At 41.0% G+C, this 21174-nt stretch overlaps 1 protein-coding gene across 3 annotated transcripts in view; it reads left to right on the top strand.

The window, feature by feature from the left end:
- zbtb34 (zinc finger and BTB domain containing 34) overlaps positions 1–20416 on the top strand; it is a 20638-nt gene extending 222 nt beyond the window's left edge. Inside the window, exons 1-3 of one of the 3 annotated variants that reach the window (XM_037536181.1) lie at positions 464–593; positions 7945–8001; positions 12445–20416. In XM_037536181.1, coding sequence (XP_037392078.1) covers positions 12479–14005 — 1527 coding nt within the window. In that variant the 5' untranslated portion in view covers positions 464–593; positions 7945–8001; positions 12445–12478 and the 3' untranslated portion in view covers positions 14006–20416. Of the gene's footprint in view, positions 1–463; positions 594–7944; positions 8002–12444 lie in introns of those variants that run through there. The other 2 variants (XM_037536182.1, XM_037536183.1) reach the window with 2 other exon arrangements.
- The last annotated feature ends 758 nt before the right edge of the window (positions 20417–21174 follow it).

Genomic DNA, 21174 nt, shown 5'->3' with positions numbered 1-21174 from the left:
GAGCTCTCTTGAAAGCAGGCGCATTCGCTTCCGGTGGAGAACCGACTCGTTGAACCGCCGATTTCAGTGAATCTAAAGTCCGATTCAACCGATTCATTTTCGGTTCGTCGGGGGCGAGTATGATCGATAAGCCGAGTCGCTGAACAGCGTGGGGCTGGCGCAACATATAAGACGGGCTTTGCGCTCAGGACTACACAGTATGAATTACGCAAGAGTATGTACAAAACTATTGCTGCGGTGTGGCGTTTTGTAAGGTGAAGATGGGCAAATTACGTATTGTAAGTCGCTTTGGATAAGAGGGTCTGCTAAATGCTGTAAATGTAAATCCGAACTCTATTATAATCCTCTAATTTATAAAATGGGCGTTAACGTTGCTTAGACGCCGCAAAAAAACCCGAAAAAATCGAGTCTGTTTTCCGTGAGAGTTCAATGGGTTTATTTAAAAGAATCGGCTCAAATGAACGATTCGTTCGCGAGTCGTACGTCGCTACAGCAGCAGCAGCGGCGGCGGAACACAGCTGGGGGAAGGAGGAGGCCAGGCTGGAGCCCAACGACTCGCTGCGGGGGAATGGACAGCGTTTGATCCGGAGAGGGTAATATGTGGATAATGTCAACGTCGCTCTGCTTTAATCAGACTATTGGCTATATTACAGCGCAAGAGACTGATTTCGTCTATGTCTAGTTCCAGAGTTAACCTAGCTCGCTAGCTAACTAACGCTAGCTAGCTTTCTGTTGGCATTCCGTGAGTTTGGCCAGAGCTAACGAGCTAACGAAAGCTAGGTGGCTAACGTTACCTGGCTAAGTTTGCTTAAATACATTTTCACGAAATGCTTAACACCTCCCAGTCTGCCAGTGGCCTTAGCTAAGTGGCTAACTGGAAACCTATCGACACCCAAACCGCTGGCGAGCTGGCTTAACGTTAACGTTAGTTTGCGAGGAAGCGACCTTCTCGCTAACGTTACCCTAATTCCAAACGACATGTCTTAAGTTTCACGTAAATGTTGTCAACTTGCTCGTTGTCTTTAGCTAGCTATCATTCTTTCGAAGTAGTTGCAGTGTGTGGTCAGCCGCCCTCTAAGTGGGCCAGTTTCTCCTGTTCGGGGTTTAGCTAACCAGTCCGCGTCCGCAGTGTTGGGTGCATGGATCGGGAAGAACCACCAAACCTTAACCTACAAACCTTGGCCTCGTCTATTGCTTATGGGAAACGGGTATATATTTATATGTCCCTACAGTGCAGCAAACTCTTACAGAGTGGGGGGGAAACTCCTACTGAGTGGTTCAGAGGCGTCGCCTTCAGTTAATCACTGCACTATGAAATGGTGCTGATATGGGCAGTGCCTAGAGAAGAATGTGACTCGGGGTGTCTGCTTGTTTTGAAGGATGTGGACTTGTTGACTGGTATTTAACTACATACATGCATATACGTAGCACGGACCAGCTAACGTGTTTGTCGTGTACACGGTGGGTGGAAGTTTGTTTCACTTTTAGCAGACTTCCTTTTTACGATCTGGCCTTTAGCTTTTTTTCCTCAATTCTGTTCTTCCACGTGAAGTTGCGATCTTACTGATTTTCGGGTCTGAAAGCGCTGATTTTTCGCACGGCACATCGTGTAGAAATGAGTCAAGTTTAGAGTCTCAGGCTGATTTCTAGAGGTCATATTTCATGACATTAGGGCTGCATCTGCGAGAGATTGCTTGCCCCGTCACGTCGTTATCTGAGGTGATGTGGTGATCTCGAAGAGCTGCACGGAGAGAAACCGAGTTTTCAGCTGCTTACAAGCATGAAATGATGTACAAAGCACGACGTGGTGGCGTTGAGCGATAGAGCGTCATCCAGTGCAGCTGGATCATCTGAAGGTTCGCTTGGCTTACTTTTTTCCTTTTCTAAAGAGATCTGGCTTTTCCAAACAGACCCCACGTAGTCCTGTAAGATTCATAGCAAAGCTTTTGTTAAACTGGAAAAAATACCAATCACTGTTAGCCAATGTTTATCATCAGGCTGGGCAAGATACTTGGCTAGAAACTGTCCTCTTAGACTTGATTCCTCGTTTGCCTTTCCAGGGCTTTGTTGTGCCTAATCTCAGTATTTTTACAGGAAGTCTTAAGTTCCTGGTTTCGTTCCATATGACTCCTATAGGTAGGTGCATTGTGGTGTTGTGGGAGACGTGCACGTCCCACCCAGTCAACGTTTCTTACCGTTTTCCCTGCAGGGCTTGTCAGAACAGATGGAGCCAAACCAATTAAGCCTTGTGCATGAGTAGGCATTATTGCTTTGCACCTGGTAAACCTTAAGGTTTTATGGCTATGGTTCTTTAGAACAAGCTGTAAAATGTTTTTTGGTGCAAGTTCTGCTGTCGGCAATCAACGTGCAGCCTGTGGTTTTATCTGTCTTATCTGCTTTTATCAAAGACGATCTTGCATTTGTCTGTTAACATTGTCTTTGTCAGAAAAGCCGAATGTCTTAGCATTGGTGAATTGCCATCTACAGTGAAGAACAGGCTGCTGAAAAGATTATGAATTTTCCGGATCTTGTGTTTCAACCCAATGGGCTTTGAATACTTGTGTCTTGGCCAACTTCAGTCCACAGCAACAAGGGAAGAAGAAAGAATGGCTTTGACCTGCGGACACAGTGCGAAAGAGAGTGAATTGGTGATATTTTTATCCCCTGTGATTATGCCTGTTAGATATGCAAAGCCTGATTTCCCCAGCCAGGCCTGCTATAGCCATTCTTAATTATCCTTTTGAATTTGTGCAGCAATTTCCTTTGATCTAGCTCAGCTATCAGCTTTTCTTGCCATCAAAATAGCTAGACTCAGTGAATGGCTGCTAATGGCATCCGCAGAAGAAGCAGATTGGTTTTAGAGCAGAAAAATGGACATTGATTGTACAGTACATAAAGCAGGCTGCGTGATGCCATCATTTATTTGTGCTAAGATTTCTGACAGCTAATTTTTGTTGCTTTTTCCTTTTTTTTTTGAGTGATGCAGCGAATACTTTGAGTTGGTTGTTAATTGATTAGGGGAATATTTTTCAGACTTTTGCAAAAAAGTATGTTTTTAATTGCCAGGTGACCCTTATGTAAGATCATTTTATCTGTTTTAAGCACGTCCGTCACCTTTACCACTGAAAAGGTTTCCTAGAGAACTGCCAGCTGTCTCGGTTGTTTTTCATACTTTTTTTTTTTTTTTCCCCTCTATGGCCTATCAAAGTACCTCCTGCCAGACCTTGCTTGTTAAGCTTTTTTGGCAGTACTGGCCAAGCTGGCTGTTTTGCAGAATAGACTAAATGCTGCTTATCTTGAAGCAGGCCTTCAGCAGCACTTAGTTTCCTCATGCTGATGATGTTTTCACTATTAGATTCCTAATGCTTCTTTCCTTCAGTTGCTTTATCTTTAATTTCTCACTCCTTAATTCTGATATTTTTTTTGTAGTCATAATATCAAATCAAATCAAATTTATTTATATAGCGCTTTTTACAACTGATGTTGTCACAAAGCAGCTTTACAAACAGCCCTGTTCCAAGTGAGCGCTCTGTAGGATTTATCTATCAGTACATTTTAATAGTATGTCTTTTTCATGAGAGAGCACAGGTACAAGCAAAAATTCAGCCCCATTCGGCTGAAAGCCCAGTTTGTGCTGGATTGACCTCATTCCAAGATCTGGACAGCAGTACTGCATTGACCTGATATGAGGCGCCAAGTGCAACCCTTAAAACCTAGTGAATGGCAGTCCTCAGAAAAAGGGGTTTGGATATTTTCCTGTAAGGGGCTCAATTTTATATGGAGAAATCCTGCAAATTATCTTGTAAATCTGAAAAGATTGTCTTCAAGGCTGAGTTTGGGGTCACCAGCTGCTAAGGGAAGGTCTACATTAATGCCAGAGTTAACACTTTACATATCTGTATATACATGATACCATAAAGTAATAGTTCAGCAAAAAAATAGTTTACAGTTTTACAATTATCTCTACTGTAGTTAATTAGACAAGACGTTTGATTTATGTTTCTTCAATTTTTTGGTGGAGTTTTGAGGCTAATGTTACTTCCGAGGAGCATTGCGCAAACTGCATGCTTACATCATCGCGCATTTTCCACATAGTGCCTCAAGTTCTTAAGTAATCTCAGATAGACTTGCTTATGTGGTTTCTGAAAGTGTATGTTGTTATCTAGGGATTAATAGAGCAACTTAAACGTGCAAAGTAAATATAGATTGGTTGGTTAGTGTAGTGGGTAACACCTCTGCCATCTACACTGTAGACTGGGGTTCAATCCCTACCTGGGTAAACACCCTACACTATACCAATAGAGTCCTTGGGCAAGACTCCTAACACCGCCTTGGCCTGCCTGTGTAAAATGATCAAGCTGTAAGTCGCTCTGGATAAGAGCGTCAGCCAAATGCCGTAAATGTAAATGTAGATTTTTAACACTAGACCCACATTCCCAGCAAAAACTGCTAAATGTTGTTCACGTCTGAAGTTTCTTATTCAAATTTTCTGTCCCACCTCCAGTGAGGCAACAGTTTAATTCTGGCACCTGCACAGGTCTATGGCTTCTTGCGCTCAGCCAACTGAGTTAGGCAGCTGCTAAAAGGCAGTCCTTTTGTGGAAGCATGGCGATTATAAGTGGCATACTGGTACCAGGGTTATGACGGGGCTCATATCTGAAGAATTTCAACCAGTATAACAGTTCATCCAGCCACTTTCAAAGATGTTCTAAAAAGATATATGGCCATCAGACCGATGTTTAGTCTGGACCGGAATTTCAAACCCATGTTCTATAACGTGTTTACGGTGCTCTGAAAGAGTAGGATGTTTAGGTGACACTGGGCTACTGTGCTAAAATGTCTGCATTTTATTCATTTTACTGCATTTGTAACCCTGTAGAAATAAATTATGTTCCTTCATACTACTAATCCGGGTAGATTTGGTCCTACTTTCTACGTTTTACAGATGTTCATGATGCCTTGGTTTTGACATTGGAGGATATGTACATAAAATGTATTGAATGTTGGTATCGGCACACAGTAATGACAGCATTAGGGATGCACCTATGAAAATAGACCTCTTCTAGATTAAAAACAGTAGAAATAGCCATTATAAGCCCAAATTTGATCACGGTCTGTCCATTTTTGTAATTAAGCGAATCTGTTTGAGAATATAGTTTGAGCTCCAGCACCGATATCTTCACCTTATTAATAATTTTTGCTCTTTTTTTAAATGCAAAAGTTATATTTGTTGGGGGGGGGGTTCTTTTTGTTCTTAATTTTTTTAATGGGTTGCAAAAATTCAGATTCAGATTCCTTTATTGATCCCAGGGGGAAATTGCAGTTGTTACAGATGCAGCCATTTATGTAAAAATAAACACTTTACTAATAATTTAAGACAATATATAGAATTTACAGTATGTACACCAGATTTAAGTACTCTACACACACAATTGTTGTTATTGCACATATGAACAGTTTTTTGAATCACACACTGAGGGAGGAGTTATAGAGTTTGATGGCCACAGGTAAGAATGACTTCCTGTGAAAAAAATGGACTGGTCACAGCATCGTGCAGCAAGATGTAAATAACATACCTTTCAGTTAGTCACCAGCCTGATTTTTGAAACGTATGCTTTTTGGTTTACTGATGCTGATTAGACTTAGTTATTGAATTTGACATTGAACAACACAGAATTTAATACTGTTTTACTGAAGTAATGTATTTTATTTTGATACCCAGCCTTGAATATAAACTTTCAATATTTCTAATTGTTACATTAACCTTGCAAGCTCCAGTACAAAACTAGAGAAGCAAACTTTGGACACGCATGTCTTGGCTGATCATCTATGTTGTGGTAAGCGGTAAATCATTTTTTTCCCTAAACTGCAAATGTTAAATGTGTACCTTGGGCTCTTCGATCTAAAGGTCTGTGCAGTGAACCTAAGCAACTTTTTGGACAAGCCAACTATAACATCCTGCATAAATATCAGTAGGTTATTAACCTTTCACATACAGTATAGTGCGTTACATCTTCTGTATGTGTGCAGTTATCACACAGCAAATGTGCTGGATAGTACGTTTAAGTGGTTAATCAGCTTTCCTGTTGAAGAAGAATTCCAAGGTGTAATGTAAAGTTTTGACACACTGTACAGACCTAGCTTACCATTTGCTTAAAAACAGAATCCTGAGCTGTAAACCTGCGACTCCAGTTTTCTGGAAGTTGGCCAATGGCACTCGCCCCTTGAGTCCACCAGATCAACTCAGCATACATTCTCTGGCAGCTCGTCAAATCGCAGTTCAGTTCAGTACACATGGCGTGGGCAGGCAGCCTCCGTTACGCCTCTCTCTCACTGTAAGGCTCAACTTACAGCCCACATAAAGACAGGAGAATGTAAAGGAGGACGTACCAAACAAACGTCCCCTTCTTAGTCACTTCTTTCATTTTCATTTATGTGTGCTGTCAGTTTATAGCCACTCACCCATAACATGCTTTTCTCTTTCTTGATTTCCTCTAAGATTATTTTGCGCTTCTTGCCCTACATGTCTCTCTGCTCCCCCTCTTTTGCTTTCACTGTGCCAGGACACAGACATATGGGTAGTGGGACAGGTGTCCTGGCAAGCTCTGGCAATCGGAGAAAGTGTTTACGTTCCCAGATTGCTGACTGCAAATGATTATGCTGAAGGGAGCTAGAAGGGCAAAATTAGGCAAGCAGTGAAGGCTATCAGAGCAAGACATAAAGGAACTGTGGGAAACCAGCCAAAGTAGCAGATACTATGTTGTACTTATCTTTTTAACGATCTTGTGACAAAACCTGTGGTATTGCATTTTTTTTCCTGCTACCAGGCAAAACATGGTCTGATTAGTTTGGTGTTTTGTCAGTGTGGGTCCTGGAGGCAAGGGTGCCTTGCCTGGAGCACAATTACCGTTTCCCTGCTCTAAGACTAGACCAGACCAGATTCAACAAATCAGCTTAATTAGCTACTTGACTTCACAGCAGCAGCTTCATTTTAAAGCTCCCAGTGAAGCAGTGCATTGGTCTTGATACATTCAGGTGTGACAGAAGCAGGGGGTTTCGTGTTCTACTGCTCTTTTTGTGTTGTGAAGTTATCAACTTGCTCTTCACGTTTTGCTGACACGCTCCCATGTAGGACACTTTGAAGTCTTCATTCCCACTTTTCATTTCCTTTTCGTTTGTAGTTTTGGTGGTTGTGTTATAGTTTTTGTTCAGCTCTTCGGATTTCTACCCATTTTTACTGTGAAAATGTGTGTTAAAATGTACAATAACACATTTATTGAGATTGCTGGAGTTCATCAGTGTGACCGTAAGAACCTGTTTGTGTTCTCAATCATTTTGGGCGTGTATAAAGCCAAAGACCTCAAACACAGCCTACAGAAATTTTCTTTAGAGCAGTGGATTCTGCTGCCTTCACCAACAACAACTGTTTAAATTAGATTTGTTCAGTCAGAGGGATGATGGTTCAGATAGGCCACAGAAAATGCACGAAGCTGCAGTGGTGTTTGCTCGCGCTTCATGTAATTGCTTTAGTATTAATTGTTAATTCCCGCTGCTGACTAAGTTATCCTTGCTGAGGTGCAGAGGCTGAGGCGTGTGATGATGTCATAAGCCTGGCAAGATTTCCGCGATTTCTCCTCTTCATTAATTAAATGATTGTCCGTAATGTTAAAGGGGAACTCCAATAATTTGCAAGCTTTGTTAGTCATTCAGTGGTTTAGATACAAACAAAATCTTTCAGTGGTTTGGTGTGAAAGGCACCTTTTCTAGAGAAATTTATCGAGTCAGAATTGTTCACCAATATAGTACCAGGAACCAGACGGTCGAAGCACTTAATGGCTCTAAAATCTACGTGCCATTAAGCTATAACACAAAATGGTTATAAATGCTATGTTTTGTTATAGTTTTGACCTAAAACATATTTATTAATATGAATTATTTCTCCAGGTTTACTTCGTGTTTCCTGTCAAAACCGCAGTTTCAACTTGGATCAATGCACGCAAGGTAACGTGCTTTTGTTTTTAACAGCTGTTCACCACAACTAATGCTGATCTTATATTCGATTCAGTTCCCCCCTCTTAATCCTGTTCCCTTTGATAAATCAGGTCCACAGCTGTGCGCGTTCACAGAACAGAAACAACGCCAAGCACTGGAACTATGGAAAGTGAAAAGGTTTTTAAAAAAGAAAAAAGAAAAAGTTTGTATGGCCACCTTATTCACTCAGTCAGCAACAAACAGTACAAAAAGTGTTTATTGGTATGATTGTTTGCTGTTTACTCAAATTGAGAATAATATATATCACTGAATCTTATTTTTGCCATGTTATCTTGCCTGAATTTAAATTGGGAAAAGGGTGAAAACGTTTTTTTTTTTATTTTTTTTTTTATTATTATTATTATATAAACCTTTCCATTTTCTGTAGTTCCAGTGTTGCTTGCCGTTGGCCTGATTTGTCAAGGGACACATGAATTTGAGGGGAACTTGAATCGGATATAACACCAGCAGCAGCTTTTGTTTACAGTAAATTTTTACAGTTTTCTTACCTATTTTTAGTAACATGTTTGGAGGTCTTTGATAAGGTCTGTTTACAAAATGTCATACAGCCATATTGATTTGAACCATAATACACAAATGACTTGCAGCAGTTTGAAGAAGAGAGAGAAACTTAACCTGAACCCGCTGGCGTCAACGCAGAAGAAACCAGGGCAAGTGGAAATTGACGGTGTCAACAAAAAAACTACGTGCTACTCACCAGTTTATGGGGTATGACGGCGAGGTGCAACTGTGATCTGTGGCAGCTCCTCTGATTAATAACGTTACTCTCATAAGCTGGGAGTCCTGCTGACACCGTGATGCAACACTGCCAAATCCAAAAACACAAAAGGCATGCAGGGCGGAGAGGTACATGCAGGGCATTGTAAGGAAAAGACTGTACCCAGAAACTTTATAAACCTTATAAGACACATGTAAGTTCACTGGTCATTATGGATCACAGATAAAATGTTGATATTTGTAGTGTAGACAAACGGAAATCCTGGTCCTGGTGAGCCTGGTTCCTCCCAAGGTTTCTTCCTCAGTTCTGAGGGAGTTTTTTCCTTGCCACTGTTGCCCCTGGCTTGCCCACTGGGGGGTTTCTGTACATTCTTACAGTCCTGTGGAAACTTTGTCTTTTCTGAAATCCTGTAAAGCTGCTTTGTGACAACATCCGTTGTAAAAAGCGCTATACAAATAAATTTGATTTGATTTGATTTGGTAATGGTGAACAATTTTGACTCTGTTAATTTCTCTAGAAAAATCTGTGGCGTTCCACTTTAAGACGTTGTGTTGATCTGAGTTTCTGTAAAATAGGGTAAATAGGGTACAGTCTGTTTCTCTGCATTCCCCCCCCCAAATCACTGTGAAATTGTCCAGCTGCAGCATCTTACTACAGATTGTTGCTGTCCAAAGTACAGATGTAGATATAAAGTGTATACTTGTTTAAAGATCTTCAACCTAGATGTTCTCTTTAAATGGAAATGCTAGGACTAAGAAAAGTTTCTGTTATGAAATTAAAGTATGGTGCGGAGTGTATCATTGTTATGAGAAGTCTGCAACTGCAAACACAGCTTTCTTTTGTACAGTGGTTGTACTTACTTCGAATCCAGGATTTCTAACACGTCATTAGACCAACTGCAATTACTGATATGTCACTTGCAAGTGTAAATGGTGGTTACTGGTTGTTTCCTTGCTTAAAACCCCAGTAAATGAGTGCTGGTCCCTGTGGCTCAGTAATTCCTGACTAGGGCTTTAAACAAGCATCAAGTTTAAGAACAAAGACTGAAAAACATGCTTTTTGAATATGTCTTTTTTGAGCAGCATTGGATTTGAAGTTATTTGGCCACAGTACCAGAATCCATGTTTGGCAAGAACCAGAGACTGCATTTGTTCAGGGGAACTTCATACAAACCGTAATGGTTTAGGGCTGCTTTGCTGCCTCAGGGCTGGGCCAGCAATCATAGAATCGACTATGAACTCTGTTTTATACCAGAGTGTGCCTGAGGAGAATGTGAGGCCATCTGCCAAAAAGTTGAGGCTGTAGAAGTGGACCTTTCAACAGGATAAAGATCCCAAACATACTAGCAAATCCACCAAGGAATGGCTCCAAATGAAGAAATAGAGGGTTGTCGGATGGCGTAGTCAAAGCCCAAAACTGAATCCCTTTGAAATGCTGTGGGGGGACTTGAAACGTGCTGTTCTGTAAATCCCACAAACATTACACAGTTGAAATAATTCTGCATGAAGGAGTGGCAAAAGGTTTCCCAGCAGATGCCAGAAACTGGTAGATACTTATAGGAAACACTTGGATAAACCAGGGGTAACTTTTTCAACAGAAAAAACATCTCAGTTAATTCATTTTTAAATAAATGTTTGCAAATTCAAATGATCTTTGTTTTGCATTCTGTTATGTAATATTTATCTATACATACTGCTTGGCGGATGATAAATACTTAAGTGCTCACCTACGGTGGGGAGAACAAGTATTTGATACACTGCTGATTTTTCAGGTTTTCCCACTTGCAAAGCATGTAGAAGACTGTAATTTTGTAAAACAAAAATCCAGAAAAATACATTGTATGATTTTTAAATAATTAATTTCCATTTTATTGTGTGAAATAAGTATTTGATCATCTATCAACCAGTAAGAATTTTGGCTCTCACAGACATGTTACTTCTTCTTAAGAAGCCCTCCTGTTCTCCACTCATTACCTGTATTAACTGCACCTGTTTGAACTCGTTACCTGTATAAAAGACACCTGTCCACACACTCAATCAGTCAGACTCCAGCATCTCCACAATGCCCAAGACCAGAGAGCTGTGTAAGGACATCAGGGATAAAATTGTAGACCTGCACAAGGCTGGGATGGGCTACAGGACAATAGGCAAGCAGCTTGGTGAGAAGGCAACAACTGTTGGTGCAATTATTAGAAAATGGAAGAAATGCAAAATAACAGAAAATCTCCCTCGGTCTGGGGCGCCATGCAAGATCTCACCTCGTGGAGCATCAATGATCTTGAGGAAGGTGAGGAATGAGCCCAGAACTACACGGCAGGACCTGGTCAATGACCTGAATAGAGCTGGGACCACAGTCTCAAAGAAAACAATCAGTAACACTCTACGCCGTCAAGGATTAAAATCCTGCAGTGCACACAAGGTGCCCTTCCTCAAGCCAACGCATGTCAAAGCCCGTCTGAAGTTTGCAAATGACCATCTGAATGATCCAGAAGAGGAATGGGAGAAGGTCATGTGGTCTGATGAGACAAAAATAGAACTTTTTGGTTTAAACTCCACTCGTCATGTTTGGAGGAAGAAGAATGATGAGTACAACCCCAAGAACACCATCCCAACCGTGAAGCATGGCGGTGGAAACTTCATTCTTTGGGGATGCTTTTCTGCAAAGGGGACAGGACGACTGCACCGTATTGTGGGAAGAATGGATGGGGCCATGTATCGTGAGATTTTGGCCAACAACCTCCTTCCCTCAGTAAGAGCACTGAAGATGGGTCGTGGCTGGGTCTTCCAGCATGATAACGACCCAAAACACACAGCCAGGGCAGCTAAAGAGTGGCTCCGTAGGAAACATCTTAAGGTCCTGGCCACTCTCCAGACCTGAATCCAATAGAAAATCTTTGGAGGGAGCTTAAAGTCCGTGTGGCCCAGCGACAGCCACGAAACCTGAAGGCTCTGGAGGAGATCTGTATGGAGGAGTGGGCCAAAATCCCTGCTGCAGTGTGTGCAAACCTTGTCAAGAACTACAGGAAACGTCTCATCTCTGTAATTGCAAACAAAGGTTTCTGTACCAAATATTAAGTTTCTTTTTCTGGTGTATCAAATACTTATTTCACACAATAAAATGGAAATTAATTATTTAAAAATCATACAATGTATTTTTCTGGATTTTTGTTTTAGATTCCATCACTCACAGTTGAAGAGTACCTATGATAAAAATTACAGTCTTCTACACGCTTTGCAAGTGGGAAAACCTGAAAAATCAGCAGTGTATCAAATACTTGTTCTCCCCACTGTAGGTGTTTAAAAAAAACAGTGAGCTTACTTTTTCACATGACGGTATAATTGGCAAAAATGGTTTTAAGGAAAACTATATGTTGCAATCTTCTCAAAACTAGTTTAATTCCTCATGTGAATGTTTACCCTTGTGTTCTTTTATCTCTAAACTGTTAGCCTCTCAAATGTGATCAGACAATTTAAGCAGCATACTTCTTTGTCTAAGGAATAACATAGTTTTGGCTAGTGGACTGACTAGCCCAAGTGGGGTTTGAGCAGCTACTGGTCTTAGAAAACATTTATGACTAGTTCTGTAGTTATATTGTGTGTCCTAGATTGCATTTCCATTTTTGGGATGTATAATTGAAATGGCTTTCCTTCTCACATGTTGGGTTTCCCTTTTAGGTTTTCTGCAAACCAGGAGAGACATCAATGAGTCATGGAGGACGAAGGTGGCTTTATAGAGTTTGATGTGCCCGAGTTCAGCAACACTGTCCTGAACCAGCTCAATGAGCTCCGGCTCCAGGGTAAGCTTTGCGACATCATTGTGCACATCCAGGGCCAGCCATTCAGGGCACACAAGGCTGTTCTGGCTGCCAGCTCGCCCTACTTCCGTGACCACTCGGCTCTGGGCACAATGAGTGGCCTCTCCATCTCCGTGATCAAGAATCCTGAGGTGTTTGAACAGCTGCTGGCTTTCTGCTACACGGGCCATATGGAACTGCGTCTGCGCGATGTCATCAGCTTCCTCACTGCTGCCAGCTTCTTGCAAATGCAGGCTGTCATTGACAAGTGCACACAGATCCTGGAGGGTATCCATTCCAAGATCAGTCTCCCTATGCCCAGTGGAGCAGATGCAGATGAAGATTGTGCCTCCTCCCGGGCTGGATGTAATGGAATGACAGAAGGGGGTATTTTTGTAAACCCAACCCAGATTTCCCCACCCTACTACTCACGAAAGAGCCATTGTGGAGAGGTAAGGGGGTCAAGCAGGGGCCCTGCACAGTTAGCAGAGGAGGGGCAATCTGACCGTGGCAGCAGTGACAGTGTGTCAGAGCAGGAGGTGTCCATGGAGGCTGAGCCAGAACAGGTGGATCTGATTGGAAAGGATGGCCAAGTGACAGATGTCCACATCAAACTGGAGAAACCAGACCGGCCCATCTATTCAGACAGCTCATCGGCAGGTGATGATGGCTACCACACAGAACTGGTGGATGGGGAACAAGTGCTAGCTGTGAGTGTGGGTTCATATGGTTCAGTGCTGCCCCCTGCTGGATACACCTATTCGGCACTCCCCTCATCCTGCTTTGTCAGCATTAGTCCATCTAGTCCCTCTCGTTCGATTCTCAGTGGTTTCCGCGGTGGCCCTCAGAGGCGGCCTAAGCGTCCTGTTCCAGCCCCAGCCGAAGTGCTCTCTCAGCTCAAGCCAGGCCCTGAGGATGGGGAGGGAGCAGCGACAGGGACGGCCTTTGAGAATGACATGAGGGAACGCAGTCTGCGCAGCCAGTGGTACCCCTACAACGAGCGCCTCATCTGTATCTACTGCGGCAAATCTTTCAACCAGAAAGGAAGCCTCGACCGCCACATGCGCTTGCACATGGGCATCACACCTTTCGTCTGCAAATACTGCGGCAAGAAGTACACCCGTAAAGACCAGCTGGAGTATCACATCCGTGGCCACACGGACAACAAACCCTTCCACTGCCAGATCTGCGGCAAGTGCTTTCCCTTCCAGGGCACCCTCAACCAGCACTTGCGTAAGAAGCACATGGGCTCAGGCACCGAGGCCAACAACCACACAGACTCTCTGGGGGAAGCAGCAGATGGCCAGCGGGGGGCACCAGAGGATGCCTCAGAGGTCACTTACAGAGCTCCATGTGCTGATGACGGGCCAGCGAATGACATCAGCGATGAGAATGCCAAGTGCAGTCCTGAAGAAGCTCCTGTGTCCAGATGTGATTACTAAGAAGTCAAGTTTTTAATGGGTTGTTTGTCCTGTGACAGGAAGCTTTAAAGGTTGCTCTTTTCACAGTGACTTGTTTTTAAAAGAATCAGCTGAGTGGATGATGAACCTGCCTTGCGCATTTTCTACTTCTCCATTTTTGTGAAAGTCATCTGTTTGTGTAACAGGACTGAAAGAGAGATGATGTTTTTAAGAAATACGTTTTTCAAAGGGAAGGAGTCGCATAGTTGGGGAAGAGAATTGGGTAGAAGGTCTCAATAATCAAGGCCTTCAAAAGTATGTTTTATCAAGTTTTTATATATATATATATTTCCATGTTTTTAAACATAGAGTAATATAGGCATGTTGCAATAATTAATAATGTGAAAGCTCAGATAAGATGCTTGTCATATCATGCTTTTACCTAACCTGTTTTTGCACATGTGGCCTGAAGTAGGCCTATCACTCACAAGGATTGGTTTTATCTGCCAGTGCAAAAGCTTTGTGTGACACATCCGTTCAATACCTCATCATACAACGTAACTTACTCATAACAGACAGTATTGTAAGCTTTTACTCAACTCCAACCGGGTTCTACCTCATAGCCAAGAACCTGAAAGGAAGTGAATAAGCCTCTGTTTAAAAAGAAAAAAAAAACATTTGTTTTGTTTCATAGGGTTTAAAATGCTTCACATAGCAAAATCCTGGCACAAAACATCCTCACTACACGAAGCCTTGGTACTTCAGTGAAATATTCCTTAGAGATTGTATGAAATTTGAATTGATCTCATTGTTTTGTGGAGAGATTATGTATGTTTCTGAAAAAAGGTGCTTAAGAGGGTGGTAAGGGTGTAGCCTACCTGCAGCCTACCTGCAATATGCATCCTGGTGCATCAAGGATGGGGGGGTGGGTGGGTGGGAGCGGGATTCATCCCAAAATAGCATGATGTAACATTGTTTCTTCTCATCAGTGTGGTCTAGGTTTTGTATTTAGAGTTTATGCTTTCAGAGGGAAGTAGATGTTAAACGTAAATAACTGAGTTTAAAGCTAATGAAAACAAACGGCTCGTGTTATATGTTCAGAAATTTTTTATGGAAGTAATCGAATATCAGCTTGATTTTTAAATGATAAGAGCAGCCTTTGTCAGTTTTTCACTTTAGTCATTTATTAGGCATTTAAAGCATATAATGGCCAGTTTGTAGGTTTTGCAGATCAATTCTAGTGCTGGACCAAATTCTTCACTGAATATTATGCAGTCCAGAAATTATGATTAAAACCAGCTCCTTAATTCAAACTTCTAAAGTCTAAAATGCATTTTAGTTTACTGTATGGTTGCATCACAAACAAAACAATGTTATTCAGGTCAGGAACATAAAGCCAAATTCTTAAATTTATATAAATGAGATTAGCACCATGTAGTATTTTTCAGGTTTTTCGTAGGTAGTAACCTTTTCGGCATACCACTTTACGATTATAATTTTCAAATGTCATTTATAATTATAATTTGAAATATAAAGCTGTAGGTGTCAGTTGCCACATCATTTTGACCGAAATGGATCTGTTAATGTGTGTCCACCTTTCCCATCCAAAATCTACATGGATCATTAGACACTTTAGCCTGTTTATTTTTGCTGGGATATGGCCTGGAATATGGGATTATTTGGAAGTCAGTGGTTTGTGTTTTACCTAGGTCTCTGCAATAGTTCTCACGTGCCACATTTTTGGGAATTAATAGCTTTTGTTGCCTTTAAAAGCTCCAGTTGGTTGACTCTAGATCAGAAATGCTAGTTTAAAGAATTTGAAACATTGCACTGTTGGTAGGACATGAATTTCTCTGTCCTGATGAATAAATCCAAATATTGTACTGCCTTGTGAAAGCGTGCGGCCTCAGAAAATGCTCGATTTAGCCAATGCAGAGATAAAGATAACTTCCGTCCTTTTTTTTTTGTGTGCAAAACAGGTCAAATTTATTTCCTACCAAACTGTGGTAAAGGTTTTAGTTGGATTTGTGCTTTTTCTTCAGGGTGAATTCCAATATAAGAGGAACAGTGGTTTCTGGTGTATTTCGATGCATCAGAAAGGTACAGATGAGAAAAAAAAAAAGACAATTTTTACATTTTGATAATGTGATTTCCACCGTGACCCTGAGGGAGAAGCGGCTTAGAAAATGTGTGTGTGTGTGTGTGTGAGATTTCCAAGACGTCAGAGCTGGAGTCTACATGACAAACACTGAAGTTAGTTTTTAGCCGAAAGTCCTGTTAACAATCATTATTATTTATGTGTATTATCAATTGTGATTTTTAGAAAAGCATGTCGTTGAGCTGGAAATGCTTAAGAATGTAAATGATTTTCCTGAAGAGTGAGACTTCTGTTTCTACGTGTGTTTGGATGACAACATTGAAAAGAATGCTGGTTTTCACTGCATCATTAGCTTTATGGTGAAATTGATCTAAAAGTGGTTTCTGAGAAAAATGCATAGCTCAGGCAAAAAGATGTACGGACGGTTGCAGTGTTTATCCGTTCTTTGGTGTCTGAGGTTGTTCTGAAGAAGTAGTATAGTGTAATGTTTAGGCTTTTAAAGGCACAAAAACTTAGCATCTCCATAAATGGTCTTTGAAACACTGTAGAACTATTGTTTAAGCGGTCTAATGTATATCTAGCCTCATGTAACTTGTAGAAGTTGACACATTTCCAGCAAAGTCATTGACATGGGTACTGGGCATTTCCTGTCAGTATTTCATATTGTAGGTTCAGAAGTACATATGCTTGTCTAAGTGACAATCTCTGGTAGTTATTCAACTTTTTTATTTTTTTTTTAGTGAGTGATTCACTGCTCTCAGTTCACAGCCCTCAAAACTCCTCTGCCATGTTAGTTATTCTCTCAGAATGTAATTTGTGGTCTTTGATGCTCCAACAGAGAAACACACTTGACTTGCACATTGCTCAAGGGCTTCTTTGCCTGCTTAACAGATACCACTTAGGCTAGATATTCATTTCCATCAAATTCTCTGTTGAATAGTTTAGAATATTTATCCAGCAACTATAGCACTTATTTTGGGGTAATGGTGTTGCATAGCCTTTGTCTAAAGTGTGATATTTTTTAATGGGGTTGGACAGCATTCCCTTTTTCTTTACAGTAGTGGTTGGTTTTCCATACAGTTGGCTTTCATAATGGTGCTTTTTGTTTTTTTTTTGTTTGTTTGTTTGTTTTTTTTAAATAGTTTAATATTTTCTTTTATAAATTCCTCAGGCACAGAGTGAACTCAGTTCATTTAAACCGGTTTGTCCTTACATTAATATCATTTTTTGATCCATCCGAATTGAAAACAAATTTTCCTCTCGTTGTTCATAAGACTGGAAAATGCTAAACTTGTGATTGAATGCCATCCAGCTTAGCCCATGCCACCTGAAGTAGGATAACTTTTATTATGCCTAGAAGATCGTTTATTTGGGCAATAAAGGTTACAGAACCGGTCTTATATATGCAGCCCATGTTGTGTCTCTGTGTAGGGTAACACGGAGAAGTGCCAGGTTTGGTTAAGAATAACACCATGCATGTGTTTTACAGACAGTCTGAGAAACTAGGTTAGTTTAATTTATCAACTCCTCCTAGCGGTTAATGCAGCTTTGGCCGCCAACCAAAGAGAAAACCAAAAATGCATAATGTTCTGTATGGCGCACATTAATCTGAAGAGGGCAAACCAGCCCCTAGAACAAATGAACCTGGGCAAAGTGTGAAAGTGTTTTTCACCTAGTGGCCCAGACTCCCACTCTTTTAAACAGCCATCTGAGTTTCTCCCAAGATCAGGAGAAAAAGTTACTAAGATTTGAATTTGAATTTTTTTTTTCTCCTAGTTTTCTTTAATTGTGAGTTCATGAGAAAACACATGCTTGTAAGATAAACATCAATTAAGCCATACACAGTCGTCGAAGGCGAGGCTCTAGATGTGTAGAACAGTAAAATGATTTGTGAAAGTTTTAACGAGTTGGAAAGGAATTCCGATTAAATCTGTGCCTTGCCACAAATAATGTAAACTTCCCTGACGTATCCTTTCCCAAAGTGATCTTCAGAGGACGGAAGTATTATGTATTATTTCTGCATGTAGTTCAGTCTGGCCATATGTATAGAGATTCACCTAAAGATTATATGCATATGCTTATTAATCAACTTGAGATGTTCTTGTTTGGGTCCTCCCTTGATCATTTGCTTATGAACGTTTTTCTTTTGCTTTTATATTTATCAGTTGCTTTTTATGTCGAGCTGAGGAGCTAACATGCAGTAGCAGAGGTTTTGCATTAAATGTAATATGCAGTTTTGACAGGAAGAGATTGTAGCAAGTTATAAGAAATGGGACAATCAGACGGCTTCAAACACTGGAAGCTACCTCTTGAAAAATCAATTATTTTAACCACGGACTATTAATTTAGCTTGCCAGAATGATTCTGCCAAGTGTGTCAGCCACTCTTTGGTTTATTATTATTATTTTATTTTTGGTAGAGTGGTGAAGAGGTGCATGCTAGACCATTTATAGATGTAAGATGTACTGCATGGTGGTCACCACATATATAATGAAATATTGAAATGCAGATTGGTTTATTTTATTTTTATTTTGGGGGTTTTCTTTGGTCTGGAAAGTAATTTAGATGTATTATTTTTGTCTGGCATGCACTTAAGATGAACGTAACTTCTTAATGTAATCTAAACATATATTCCATATTCATTATAGAAGGGGTTAGCTTATATCTTACTCCTCTTTAATGGGACTCAAAAATAAAGGCCTCAACTATTTCTAACTATATCTTCTAATGAGGTTAATGAATTTAAATGGTGCTGTTAGACTGGTCAGGTGTATTTATTGATGATTTTATATACAAAAAAAGTGCATACGTATAGGTTATGGGTCAATTTATGGTTTTATTGCATACTTGTAAGTGATTTAAAGAATGATTCTAATTGTATTATATTCAACCAACCGACTCGAGTTGATGACTAGAATACATGTTCACTCTTTCTGTTCAAGTCTTCACAGAAAACCAAGAGTTCAGTATGGGCCGTGTACAGGAATCAAAAGAAGTGTTTACATGGAAGGTTGTGGGACTACTTTTTGAATTTGCAGCTTGTTCTTTTAATGAAGCTGACTTACTTCAGGTAGTTTATGAACACTGATATTAGATATAAAGAAAATCTTGAAGTCTTCCATCGTTTCTCTGCTTCCAACATTTCTCCACTGTGTAATATGCAAAAGCAATAACCTTTTTAAGAGCAGTTTCCTACTGCTGTCCGACAGCCTCTCGAATTACAGAAGCGTCACGTCTCAAAACGAGTGGTTTCAGGTCGTCAGGGAGTCCAGCTTACTCAAGATCAGGAGAGGATTTAAAGTTTGTTGTTTCTTCATCTTTGGTTTTGTTTAATATGAGATTTTGTGAACATTTGGACAAGTTGAGTGAAAATGCTTCTAAGGTGTGGCCGTCTTGTGGTCGTCATTGTCCACAGCCCATGTATAGGCTATGGGATTCAGAGCCTTGTGCATGAGTGGAGCCTTTTGTTTTGTTCGTGTGTCTGTCTGTGTTTGTACTCCATCCATCTGCCACCTCAATGCAAGCCGGTTAAAACATTGCACCTTTTTATCTGTGTCAAATATGAAAGGGATCTTGGGAGGGACACCCTGCTTCCCTGAGAGCCACAAAGATCTCCTCCACTTCCCCTTGCGCTGGGACTGCAGATCAAATTAGACGGTCAGAAACTAAGTGGATTTCTGATGTTGAGCAGTCTCTGAAATTCTGTTAGCTTCTAACTCTCATGTATTCAGTGATATGGCAAAAAAAAGTAGATCTCAGGGCTTACTAGTATTCAGAAATGGCCACTTTGGACATGCAATTCATTTTGTATGTTCCAGTCAACTTAATTGTGCACTTTTACTTCAGGTTGGGGAAGCAAGTCCTCAGTCATTGGTTCCCAAAAACAGTCTGCCTCATGGGTGCCTTGGATGCACCTGCCTTTTTTTTTTTCCGTTGTTGCTTTTCTGTATGCATGGGATGAGCACAGAGCTTCAGCATGGAGGAATACTGGAGATCTTTTAGCTTTTGCTCTGGAAGTATCTCTCTTGCCCAACTCTCTGTACTCCACTATACATACAACCTCACAAAACCCTACTGTGAACCTCAGAACTCTACTGTTTTATACAACTATGAAGTACATGAAGCTAGCTGGTGCCGATGCTGTAACAACTCGTCATTTATGAATTTTATTTTATAGCATGAAATATAAGATTATATTTATTCAAATGATATATTTTGCTCATAATCAGTCTGTGCTGCTTTTTTTAATTTTGTTTTGAAGAGCTTGTAAATTGCTTTTTTATGATGGAGAAATGTCAATAGATACTAAAATCGCATTCATTTGTAAAATAAAGTTGCTGATTTGGCAGATCGTCTCCTCTCAAGGTCTTTGTGCGAATCTTTTACACACTGTGGTCAGTTCAGTCTGAAAAGTGTTCATGCGATAAGCAATTTAATTCAAATACTGTGGACGAAGTCATGCAAAACGGTATCAATACAGTTCTCAGAAAACACTTTAAAAGTGATGCCCCCTTCCTCTTTTCACAGTGTCAGGGATGTTCACTTTATGACTGTTATACACTTTTTTATAGGCTTTGGGGGAAAATGACAAGTAACACCTTTGTGCACAGTTCTCCACTGGCGGTTGCTGAGGAGCAGTGCTTCGTTTGGCCGCTGGGTGCCGCTGTACACGAGCATCCATAGCTGGGTTCTCCGTGTATGTCGAGGAGCGTTAATGTCCGTTATCGCTGGTTATTTGTCGGGGTAAAGTTTAGGGGAGAGTTTTAAAGGAGCTCGTTTGAGTTAAAGCGCTTGTTATTTGCAGTTGACCGACCAGCCTGCAAAAGAGCACCTTCTCAAATTAAAGAAAGACGCTGAGTCGTAAAAAAGGCCATTAGCTCGTTTAAAATGCGGCTTAAAGCTTCTTCTAGTCCGTTTGACTCTAAAGTCTTTAAGCACCCGTCTGGCTCGCCATTTTATCAAGTTGTCTCTTTCCACGTACCGACAGCATCAGCGGGAGCTGGCGGGCGAGCGGGGGGGAGAGGCACCTGCGCGACGGTGCTGACCTAATTAATGATTGGCTGCCTCGCGTGGAGGCGGGACCTAGCCATGCCGAGTCGACCCTCCATTGGTT

Source organism: Pygocentrus nattereri, chromosome 29, assembly GCF_015220715.1.
Source record: "Pygocentrus nattereri isolate fPygNat1 chromosome 29, fPygNat1.pri, whole genome shotgun sequence".
Classification (NCBI taxonomy): Eukaryota; Metazoa; Chordata; class Actinopteri; order Characiformes; family Serrasalmidae; genus Pygocentrus; species Pygocentrus nattereri.
This window is presented reverse-complemented; position numbering and strand designations above follow the sequence as displayed.